Below are 12,496 nucleotides of genomic sequence, written 5' to 3' on the forward strand. Positions count from 1 at the left end.
TTATTTAAATTTTTTAATCTGTGTGAATCTTTGCTGTCCTGTATTTTCACGCTTACCCTGTTGCTGCTTTGCACAACTGAATTTCCCCTCGGGGATTAATAAAGGTTCATCTTATCTTATCTTATGTAAGTCGCTTTGGATAAAAGCGTCTAACAAATGACATGTAATGGTTGTAAGAGAAATGCCCTGGCTCTGTCTGGTTGGCTGAGAACACGGAAACGTCTGAAACTTTTATATTACGTTGCATGTCGCTAGAGTTCATGGGAAGTGTAGTATAACTACAATATTCGTGGCGTCTATGGTGTGAGTCTCAGACTACATTACCCAGCATCCACAGGGCGCCATGCAATGTTGACGTGTATTTTGTTGCTAGTCTGAAAAACTCCTATTTCGCATCACACAGCTGTCACAGCCCGACATCATTTAACCAAAACTTGGAACATTTGACCGACATTGTGTTATCTTTAAGCAGTTGGTGAGTTCGAAACAGTTTGTAACGATGTCCGGAGAAATCTCTATGATTGGTAAGTTAAATTACGGTTATTTCCACTCAGTAATTAGCCGGTGACAGTATGCTAACACATGAGCTAACTTGCTTGGTCCTCATCACCTGTTGTCCCGGTCTAGGTTCGGTTATCCTGGCCCTCTTCCTGGCAGGATACCTGGGTCAGCAGTACTTGCCGCCCCCCAAGCCCAGAGTGATCGGCCTGGATCTGGGCACCACCTTCTGCTCGGTCGGCGTATTCCATCCTGGCAGCGGGGAGGTGGAGGTGATCGCGGATGAAGAGGGAAGGAAGACCATCCCCAGCTCCGTCTCCTTCACCACCACTGCGGTGCTGTCCGGACATGAAGCCGTGGAGCTGGCCGACAACAACCCTCAAAACACCATCTACGATGCTAAGAGGTTCATAGGGAAGATATTTGAGCCGGAAGTCTTGGAGCAGGAGAGCGCGCGGTACCCGTTCAAGGTGGGTCGTGATGGGGTTAGTTCCCAGTGACTGACGAGAACTACTTTGCATGTGATTGCAAATTAGCAGTGGTGAAAATATTCATGTAGTGGAGTAGAAGTACAAAGTAGCATTACATGGAAATGCTCAAGTAAATTACAAGTACCTCAAACTTGTGCTGAGTAAATGTACTTAGCTAATTTACCAAATCATGTTGATATATCCCCTTACTCTGTTTTGTTATTCTATCATCACTGACTCTGCCTTTCAGGTGATAAACAATAACGGAAGTGCAGAGTTTGTGATCTCCACCAACCACACCTTCACTGTGAGTCCAGAGTTCATCGGCTCCAGGCTGCTGCTGAAGATGAAGAAGATGGCCGAGCGACAGCTGGACGTCCCCATCCTGAGGGCCGTCATCTCGGTGCCCGCGGAGTTTGATGAGAGACAGAGGAACTACACCGTGAGGGCCGCTAACCTCGCTGGTCAGTTCACTTATTATTTAAGCTGATAGTTTAATATCTGTATGTGTCATTTGGAAAAGCTGCACCTGCATCTAAAACACATATAGCTACTGTTATACTTGGATATTTTTAATTAAAGGTCTCCTATTATACTATTTTTAGGCATATATTATAGGTCTCAGATATATACAAATATATAAAAAACATATCTATGAAGTGTTTTGCTCAAAATACCAAACATATGTCCCATTCTAGCCATGCCTCATTCTCCTCTATTTCAGCCCTGTTACTAAAGTGCTGATTCTGGGTCCTTAGCTTTAAAAAAAAAAAGAAGGGGGGAGCTTATGCAGGAGAATTCTACCCAGAGACTGCCGTGATTAAACGCCATATCATGTTCAAAACCACATCAAGGATTATGTCTGTAACAATATGGAGCTCAAATGCTTCTTTTGTGAGGTGAGTTCCTTTTTTATAAAAAAAGCTTTGTTGCACTCTCTCCAGTACAGGTTAGCTCTGAGTGTTAGCGATACTTGCTAATGTAAACAAAGACCATATTACGTCCAAAACACATCGCATGTTGTTTCTGATAGCGACGTTTCTTATAGGGCCGTGGGTGTAAGCCAGCCCACATTTCCGATAATACGTCATATCGGCAGCGAATCTGGATCAGCCCCGTTGTAGCCCCGTTTTTAGAGATTTGGGTACGGAGGAAAAGAGAGAGGGTTTTGTTTTCTGACACTTTGTGAGTTCCCTGACACACCGGGGACACATTTATGTATAAAAGACATCAAAAAGTGAATTTTGCATGATGGGAAACCTTTAAGATCCATAACAGCCTTTCTTCCCCACACACATGCGCCACATTCGTTACATGTGTTCCCGTGTCCCTCAGGCCTGGAGGTGCTGCGCGTGATCAATGAGCCCACAGCGGCCGCCATGGCGTACGGCCTGCACAAGGTGGATGTGTTCAACGTGCTGGTGGTGGACCTGGGGGGGGGGACCCTGGACGTTTCTCTGCTCAACAAACAGGGAGGCATGTTCCTCACCAGAGCCATGGCAGGTAAGGACTCTCACTGATGCGAGATATGAGGTGATATGAGCCCGCTTTTGTCCGAAAATTGGAGCTTCAGCTTTTGTTGCGCAGTTCATGTCCCAGTTAAAGGATGTAAGTATCATGTTCCTCTGTGTCTGGCAGGGGAATTGTAAAATGAGACTAGATCGACACGTCCTTGAAGCAGAATCAGGTTTATTGCTGACGAGCTTCACACAAACGAGGTATTTGCTTTGGTGTGAAAGGTGCATACATAAGAGGAACACGTCATAGAAAAGGAGCAATAATTGTGCTGTACAAAAACTATATAAAAATAAACACAAATATGCAAAAAAACAGTGAAAATATGACAAGTACAATAATTTAAAGTTGCAAGTTTTTAAAAGAGGAAGTGTTGAACAGAAATATGCAAAATATTCTGAGGGGTGTGCAGGTATATTCACAGTATAACATGAATAAGATTAGTTCACACAGTTCACTTAGATATTGGATCGTAATGTGGCAATGTTGCATTTTCCCGGTTTTAAAGGCTGCATTTCCGCTAAGTAATGTATTTTCAAATGTTTTAGTCTTTGTCTTTTACCCACATCTCCTCCTTACTGATGATCACTCATCAAAAATGTCAGTGTTAATATTTCTATGAAATGACCAATTCTCAACCCAACATATCGTCACAAAATCGAGGTATTAGGTCAAAATGATAGTGATAATTGATATACTCCATATCATCCAGCCCTAGGTCTGTGATCTTTACACTTTGAAACATAATCTGGGAAGTTAAACCTTGGTTCTGTTAGTCAGTCTGTCATACAGATAGACTAGGTGTTTAGAATTCGCTCAGACAATAATCAGGTAAAATGTAGCGTCTCTATATTCTGTAACGTTGCAAAAAAACTAGTATAAGTGAAATGTGTTGTTATAACCTTATCATGATTGAACTGTGTTTCTTGGCAGGGAACAACAAGCTGGGAGGTCAGGACTTCAGCCAGAGGTTGCTGCAGTACGCCATGGAGCGAGCCCAGCAGGAGTTTGGCGTCCCTCCCACTCTGAAAGAGGACATCCACCGCCTCCGTCAGGCCGTGGAAGCCGCCAAGCTCAACCTCACCCTCAACCCCAGCGCCTCCATCCGCGTCCCCCTGCACCTGCACACCCCCGACAGCTCAGAGTCCCCCGGAGGCTCCGCTCCTCCTCCGGTTCTCTTCCAGACCACGATCACACGGGAGCTGTTCGAGGAGCTCAACGAGGACCTCTTCCAGAAGATCCTGGTCCCCTTGGAGACCGTGTTGGCCGAGGGCCGTCTGGACAAACAGGAAGTGGACGAGATCGTTCTGGTGGGCGGCTCCACCCGGATCCCGCGGATCAGGAGGCTGATCAGCGAGTTCTTCGGGAAGGAGCCCAACACGTCGGTAGACCCCGACCTGGCCGTGGTGACAGGGGTCGCCATCCAGGCCGGCATCATGGGGGGGTCCTGGCCCCTGCAAGTGAGCGCCATCGAAATCCCCAACAGACACCTGCGCAAGACCAACTTCAGCTGATCGGTTATTTATGTAAACGATCAAAGGGATGCCTCAAAGGCTTCATAGCTGTTTCATGCTTTAATTATGTGCGTCATTTAAAACCTGCTCAAGCATGAGGAACTGCCAACAAAACACTCAGGTTTTTAACTCGTGATTCTTGTTTGGGTAAGTGGCGCATTTCACAACACAACATTCCTCTTAGACAGATTCTAACTGATAGCATCTGCAGAAGTGAACAGTCCTGTTTTGTTAAGGGACAGATTCTTTTATTTTGCACAAAGCTTCCGCAGAAAGAAAATAATGACTGAAAATGTGAAGGAGAAACTTCTCTGCGTCAATGATGCTTCATGGTAGATACTCTCATGGTGTTCAATTCGGGGAACAACCATTTCAAGGACTTACAACCTAGCCAGTCAATCTTCTGCTATTTATGTATTTATTTATTCATAAACGGTGTGTGTGTGTGTGTGTGTGTGTGTCAGAGGTGGAAACAGTGTGTTCCTGTTCAGAAAGCTGCTATACTGTTTGAAGTGGAGGTGTAACAGTTTAAAGATGTATAATTCATTTCAAACAGAGTCACAGCATTGCCTACAGACGAATCAGCTCGATAATGAGTAGGTGCGGTTGACTCGGCTAATCGGTAATGATGCATGTTGAGAGAAAGCCTAACTATTCAAACAGTAACATCTCACATCACTGGCACCACCTCTCGCTCATGCTCAGTGCTGCACCTCCACTTGTTGACCTACTGTTTTTGTGCAATAGTGAGCAAGGACTTATGTTTGTGCTGCATGTGAGAAGTAGAAACAGCAGCCTGCTTTTTCTGCTTTAGGTAGAGCAAGGCGACTATAGACCTGCAGGAGGACCAGCGCTTTGCGGATTTGGAAAATGTGTTAAGTCACATTTTGGATGTTTGATGGACCTGATGAATGGGTTTGGTTGTTACGCCGCCTTCAATTTTGACAGAATTGTATTGAATAATTTACTTTGAAGAAAATTATGTTGCTCTTTTTGTGGTGGATTTTAGGCTGGTTACTAAAAATCCAGTATGGTCCAATACAACCATTTCCAACCAAGAACTCAAGTTACCTTCATTCCTTTAAAAAAGTATTAAGACTACATGTTGCCGAATTTCATTCATGAATCAGTTTATTTATTATATCGACTTTTTTTCTCATGTTGAAACTAAGATCTTGATATAATGGAGCCTTTAACTAAAGAAGCAGATTGGCTTTGATACCGTACATCATTATTAGTCCCTTTTTGAAGGAGGGAGAAATGATGTGACTAAGATCTATTTTTATGTCATACTCACTGAAGTCCAGCCACCTCAACATTGATGAAGAAGTTTGAACTGTTGCAAGCCGCAATTAAAATGATTTCCCTTCGCTAACTCACTTGTCTCTTTATTTCATATTCCTGGGCTTTTCACACTCCTGATCCTCCCATTTGATCCTCACAGTGTTTGGGAAAGAGGATGCTCTTGAGAACTTAAGGCAGTAAAACTATTTTTGATTTGATTCCAAATGTATCATGGGCGGTTCTCCCCTCCAAAAGAATACATCTATGATAATGCAATTCATGTAAAATACTAACTTACTGTGCTGTAACCTGGCCAACGGGATTTTTTCAGTAATGTACTTTAATAAGTGGAAACTAAAAACAAAGTTTGGTTGCATAAATCATGTATTTATTATGCCAAACTTATTTTAATGTTCTGTATCTTGGGCCAAAGTAACTCAAATCAATTGAAACAGTCATTGACACAAACGCTGTTTTATGTGCTTGACTAGAAATGCATTAAATGATGTGCCCCCTCCCAGTGAAATGAGTCTAGAACCGCAGCTGAAATGTAGTGGATGTGTCTAAAGTCTACAAATAAGACAGGATTACCGATTTACTTATTGCAGATTGTTGCTTTAATCCCCAGTTCCTCCTTTCATCATTGAAAAAACAAACAAGATGCAATTTTAAAATCTCCTTTATTAGATTATTTGTTTGTATTGTTTACTTCTGAGGCACAGTAATACCCAAATAAAGAAAACACAAAAGGCAATCTATTTCATTGACCCTGTGCTGCCTGTTGTGATCCCTATAGCGTCCCTTCAAATAGCTTAGAGCTTTATTTTCACATTTAGCACCCACTTCAGCAGTCCGTTTGACACCAACCAGCACGTGGATGCATGCAGCTGTCAACAACAACAACACACTGCAGACTGTCCTGCGACTCAGAGGCAGTGCCATGACTTCCATCATGACCCGGATATTGCTTTTGTTCATCACGGTCACATTGTTCAATAATTATTTGTGAAATATAATGCTTAGTTGGCTGGAGCATCTTACACACTGGTTCACCTTTTTATGTACAATAACACACTCAACATAGCACTGCACACAGGGTAACACATATATACCCAGCCTGAATACACACTATACAACAATCACATCTTTAAAAAAAAAAAGTCCAAACACATTCACATTAACCATAAAAAGACTGCACAAATCTTCACCCCCATACATCAGCCGATATGATTATTAGTCACATGCACTGGTCAAAGGTGGGGCATTCAGGCTCTTTCAAAAATAATTATCTTACATACACCATGTGAATATTTCACCTGGAGGAGAAGGCAGGACTTCTGTAAACAGCTTGTTGGTGTTTTTTTGTTTTTCTCTTTAAATATAAATATGAATGAACAGCAGCACAGTGAGTGCTGATGGAAGGTGCGAGGAGCGGTTAGCGAGTCTCATGCTGCGTCCAAGCCTCGTTAAAAGCTAAACAAATCTGCCGCGAGAAGAACAGTGGTTTAAAACAAGAAACTGCTTTGGAAAATTAGCTGAAAATAAACAATCTGGAAACATATTTAAATGAAGCAGGCGTTAATTGTAACTCAGAGGGGCCTCTCCGGGCCACAGATTTGGCGACTCCCGTAAATAAAAAGTGCGTGTAGTCCCGTGTGATATACAGTATGTCTGACAAGCAAACTCAAAACTATTTACAGAATGTACACAACTGAGTGGTTGTTTTTCTTTTCTCCATCAGATACAGCAGTCTGTCAGTTTCTCAGCAGGACAGAGGTGGAGGTCAGAGGAATGATGAGTGGTCTGTCCACACTGGTCGGTCACTGGCTGACGCCCTGGTTGCTTTAGTAGTCGTAGCCGTTGTCTTCGTACAGCTCCTCCGCACTGCCGACTCCATTCCCCACCTCTGGAGGGCGCCAGAGGAGTGAGACAAACAGTCAGTGTACTGGATAATGACACGCAACAAGCATCATGCAGGGCGTTAAAAAGAAAACAAGTATTGATACCATGCTAATAATACACATGTGGTTTGTTTGCGTTAGCTAATATTAGGCCTTGTGGATTTCTTCATGGCTTTTCACAATTTATTATGTAATTGTTAGTTGTGTGCAGTTGTGAGCAGTTGTGAGCAACGCTGTTCAAAGTATTGGTTCCTTTAGGGCTGCAGAATTTATGGAAATGTTATCAAAATCTCAATATGGACTAGTGCAATATTTAAATTGCAGTAGGAGAAATTCCCACTAACATTTAAAATTATCACAATTGCAAAAATCTGTCAAAAATAATCGCAATTATTTATATTTCCCAAATTGTGCAGCCCTTCTTTGAGTTGGTAAATGTAAATGAATCAATCTTTGAGATGTATTACTTTTTGCACACTATGGCCCCGGTTCCTTTTATAGTACCGGTACATGTACATTCGACCAGTAGTACTGCCCGCCCCATAACACGTATCTTTAATGGACTACAAGTCATTTATAAGATGAAATAGCGTGCATTGATTCAACATCCCACTTGCATATACGTTATGTCATGACAGCATCTCAATAAAACAACGCACAATAAAGACAGTTCAATATGATTTTGGCTAATAGCTTCTTTTTTTTTTAAATGCTATAAATATCACTATAGTTTAGTTGTGAATTATCATAGCAACTATAATCGTGAAGTGAAAATCTGATATTGTGACTAACTTTACAACCACATCAGTTTGCAAGAAAAACACGTTTTCCCTTCTTATAGTATTTTAAAAGTACAGTAATCTCAATGGATAAGAAGAACGTATTTAATCAAGATTTGAATTTAAGTTAAACATTTGTATTTCTACCCGATTGTGAAAAAAACAGACACGTGTCGGCAATGATGAACGCATGTCTGCAGTTACACTCAAATAAGATGTGAAAATAGAAGAAAAAGGAGCGATTGAGTAGAAAGTCGGGTGAAAATCATGAGCGGGAGAATTCGGTGGGACTGAAATGACTCACCTTTGACCCCCAGCTCTAGAGGCTGTCTAGACAGACTGGGGCGTCTATGAGCTCCCCTACACATGACGTAGTCTCCAGTGGGGGGGGCAGTGGGGGAGGATTGGTGCATGAAGGGATGGATGGATTGATGAAGGGGGGAGGGGGAGTGTAGGCGGAGAGGAGTCAGGTAACGAGGGATGCAATGGAATAAAAGGAAGTAGTCCCTGCTGGTGGAAACATGGAGAGGAGGTGGAGCACATCACACAGGCCGCTACTGGGGGTGACCTTCAACAGGAGAGGAAGAGGAGGAGCGTTCACAGACAGATGCATGCTGGGATGCAGAGACATGCTTATGATTCCTCATCTTTAGGTTAACAGACAAGAGAGGAATTTCAAAGTCACAACAAACAACAACACGGTACAAAACATCCGGGGCGTAAACACGTCCTCTGGCTGCGAGGCTCTCACCTGAGAAGATGAGTTTCTCCTTCATCACGTTCAGGTCTCGGCTGGACCTCCGGACGGCGGCCGCGCTCAGCATGATCTGCTCCGGGTTGTAGCTGCGCATGCCGCTGGTTCGATACCTGGAGGGGGGCACGGTTAGGGTCAGAGGCCGTCTCAAGAAGCAGCGCTCAGGTGCTATGCTCCATACATCTGGATGAGCTACCAGAAAACTGCAGGACTGCTGCTCTCCTTTTAAATCAAGGAGGAAGAATTTCCTCTTTGTAGTTGCCTTTTATTAAATTAAATAACTCTTATATCTGAGACTTTTTCTTGCCTTTTAAACCTGTATATCTTATTCTATTTTAGCTTTTTTTTTATTATTTGTATTCTCTTTAATGATTGTTCTCAAATGTAATTGTTGGTTTGTTTAGCACTGTGTCTTGATGCTTTTAATGTTTTTATTTTAAAGCACTTTGAATTGCCTTGTTGTTTAAATGCGCTACATAAATAAACTTGGCTTACCTTGAGTCAACAATTACATCCCTAAATAATGCAGTTTGTAGCTCAGGGACAGTTTTGGTCCGTAGAGGGAAAACTTCTACAGTTCAAGAACGAGCTCATTGTTAGTGTATCGTGCAGAGCCTTAAGATGAAACTAAACAATGAGGAACATTTTGTTGTAAGGCATTCTTTATTAGGTGTGTATTGTTTATCCGACAGGTTTCTTACTGGTTGATCAATAATGTACTTCATGAGTCAGTAAGACATTATGCGTTGCTAGGTTGGGAACAATCCAATCGCAGGTATTTATCTGGAAGTAGAAATAAATATATTCTGTATCATGTCCTCTTTAGCCCTTTCCAGAAAGTAAGGGGTTAAACGGTCCGTTTAGTTGAATATATTGTTATTTAAAACAGTGTGATCTGCAAATAACACTTTGCAGAGATTAAAAAAAGATATATGTTTTCAGTTGAAAGTCATTGTTCATAGTGCCCTGCATTCACTATATATCTATTGAATGTACTTTCTGGATGAATAATAATTAATACCATTAAATACAGGAACGTTTTCTCCAGCCTGTATTTATTGAATCATTATTTGTGTGTCAAAGCAAAGAGATCCATTTCCTGCACGTGAAAGCGGCGCCTTTGTTTCAGTGAAAGCAACTTTGACTTCAATGAATTAACTTCTAACTCTGAAGCGTTGCTCAGAGTAACTGTAAGAGACGAAATGCAAAAGAGCAAGCTCTTAGCTGGTCAGCATCAATAAAAGTCTATTCTGAGGCACTTCCCCTGATCAATGCTCAATCCTACTTCATTTGGACGTTTAGTCGTTGGGCTTAATAAGATGGAGAATACATTTAAATCTCATTGGCGACTTAATGCTGCGGATATGTTGTGCTGTGTGGGTGGAAAGCATTTGATTAAGCCCGTAGGGATAAGGATGTGAGCTTCTTCCTCAAGAGGAAGGATGCAGCAGTGCAGTACAACGATTCAGGTGACATGAAGACAGAGAAAATAAATATAGGAAGAAAGGTAGAGAGAAAAATCTGATGAAGTTTAATGTCATAACAGAGAGAACGACAAGACAACTGAGAACAAAATGAGAAAAAAAGTCAAAAAGGCAAAAAAATGCGAGAAAAAAAAGAACGATGGATAAAGATGGTAAAAGACAGAAAGAGTGTGAAAGGAGAGAAGACTTTGGGTCAGGAGAGGTGACCCAGTTACCTGATCATGTGATAGCTGAGAGAAGAGGCCAGAATGCAGCAGAGGAGGAGAGCATGCACATCAGGCAGAGGAAGAGGACGAGGAAGAGGCGGAAAGGACGCAAAAAGGACAAAAGAAGGCAGGAGACAAGAGAGGTCAGTTTAAAAGCCAGCAGGAGCTGCAGAAGAGCAGAGCACCGGATCGGAGAGAAAAAGACAAAACAAAGGAGAGATCTCTGCCCTTCATCTCGGAAGCACCAGGAGGAAAGCCGTCTGTCTCTCCGACGCAAAGAGCAAGTGCTGCTGTCGGGCTTACATCGTTTAGCTTAGAATGCTCATAGGATCATCTTCATTACACAGAAGTGCAGGAGGAGAACACAGCACATCTTTACAGTTTGCACACGACACTACACACAATGCCATTTAGTCTGCCGGGTCATTATTGGCAAAGTATTGTTTTTAAAGGGATCAAAACACAAGAGAACAGCATACTTATGTACGAGCTGTTAGTTTGTGTTCGGGTCAGATAGATTGAGAAAAAGTGAGTCGCGTTGCATGGGAGGTTTAAGAGAAGAGTGCTCGTTAATATTCAGTATTTAGTGACAGAATACACACACGGGAAACAAAACCAAAGAGCAGTCTTTGTGCACCGTGCGGTCATTGAGTGGCTGTACTTACTTCTGGAAAATGAATATTCCTATGACTACAGCGAAGGAGATGAGGTCCACAGACACCCACATCAGGCAGTATTCATCTGGTCTCTGGAAACACACACACACACACACACACACACACACACACACACACACACACACACACACACACACACACACACACACACACACACACACACACACACACACACACACACACACACACACACACACACACACACACACACACACACACACACACACACACACACACACACACACACACACACACACACACACACACACACACACACACACACACACACACACACACACACACACACACACACACACACACACACACACACACACACACACACACACACACGTTCATGGCAGAATCCACCACTGGGTGGCGCCTTGTGTCAACCAAACAATCGGTTATGTGAGCAGCCCCATTCAAACGCACTTTGATTCATAAATCTACATTAAAGAAAATACATTTGAATTGGGAAACAGGGGATTATGCAGTCCGTTAAGATGTGCATTCGTGTCAAAGTGTATTCAGAAGGCATTGCACTTGAACACAATCCTAAAAACGGTCAGTGATGTAATATAACAAGTTGAAAACCTGCATAAATACATTTTACCCCCTTTAAGGGTTTACAGGCTTTTCCGTCAATGTACGTCCACTGCTTGTTTTGCCACTAACAGGCTTGTGTTGTTATTACAAATTCCAACACTATAACATAAATGAATTCACGATATCCTTCTCTTGATGTGTACTGTGTTGTATTGTGTCCCACTCAAGGAGTAATCTCATTCTGAAATCACGCGATAAGACGTGACTTGGAGTCAGTGAGACTTGGAGAGCAGCTTTGCGTTATCAAAAACACTTTCCATGTTAGCTGATTTATACGATGTGGATGAGTCAAAAACCTCTTAGGAGATTTCAAAACGAGACTTCTCCTTGAGCAATACTTGGTTAGACATAATGATGAACAGACTAGATCAAGCACAAGGTCGAGAAAGATGTTTTCGTCAGTAAGAAAAACGACACGATCTGAGCTTTAATAGCAAAACAAGCATTGACTTTGACACCATCCAACGGCACATTCCCCTTGACTTCACAGTTGGCAGCAGATGGCCCAGCAGATTAAACTCTTCCTGAACCACAGCGGGGGGGCCGGGGTCACTTCCACATGTTGTCATGCAGGGTCCCCATATGGTGCTACGGACGGGTAGAGCAGGCTGGTGAAACGATAGCAGAGCGGCACAGTGTGGGTGCTACCCAGGTGCTCAGAAGGGGATTGAACTAGAAAAGATGAGTCATGCACGACTACAGCGTCCACTACAGTGATAGTGCACTTCATTCTACAGTGCAGAGACCTCGAATGAGTATATTATGCTCACTGCAGGAAATAAAGGAGTTTGGTTGAAAGCTAAGAACC

General features: G+C 42.6%; 2 protein-coding genes across 4 annotated transcripts in view; one reads left to right on the forward strand and one right to left on the reverse strand.

Moving 5' to 3' along the window:
- The first annotated feature begins 328 nt into the window (after window positions 1-328).
- hspa13 (heat shock protein 70 family, member 13) lies at window positions 329-5,372 on the forward strand. Its single transcript, XM_034097823.2, has 5 exons — window positions 329-524; window positions 628-968; window positions 1,219-1,432; window positions 2,304-2,471; window positions 3,417-5,372. Exons 1-5 carry the CDS (start codon window positions 500-502, stop codon window positions 3,995-3,997), a joined length of 1,329 nt encoding a protein of 442 aa, XP_033953714.1. The 5' UTR covers window positions 329-499; the 3' UTR covers window positions 3,998-5,372.
- A 572-nt stretch (window positions 5,373-5,944) lies between these two features.
- gdpd5b (glycerophosphodiester phosphodiesterase domain containing 5b) overlaps window positions 5,945-12,496 on the reverse strand; it is a 64,198-nt gene continuing 57,646 nt past the window's right edge. Inside the window, exons 14-18 of one of the 3 annotated variants that reach the window (XR_004553313.2) lie at window positions 11,071-11,153; window positions 10,415-10,429; window positions 8,713-8,828; window positions 8,266-8,529; window positions 5,945-7,187 (exon numbers count right to left, since the gene is read on the reverse strand). Coding sequence is in view for 2 of the 3 variants with exons in the window: in XM_034097086.2 (XP_033952977.1) it covers window positions 7,126-7,187; window positions 8,713-8,828; window positions 10,415-10,429; window positions 11,071-11,153 (276 nt within the window). In the remaining variant the exon portion in view is untranslated. The remainder of the gene's footprint in view (window positions 7,188-8,265; window positions 8,530-8,712; window positions 8,829-10,414; window positions 10,430-11,070; window positions 11,154-12,496) is intronic. The other 2 variants (XM_034097086.2, XM_034097087.2) reach the window with 2 other exon arrangements.

This window comes from Pseudochaenichthys georgianus, chromosome 13 (assembly GCF_902827115.2).
Source record: "Pseudochaenichthys georgianus chromosome 13, fPseGeo1.2, whole genome shotgun sequence".
NCBI classification, from domain to species: domain Eukaryota; kingdom Metazoa; phylum Chordata; class Actinopteri; order Perciformes; family Channichthyidae; genus Pseudochaenichthys; species Pseudochaenichthys georgianus.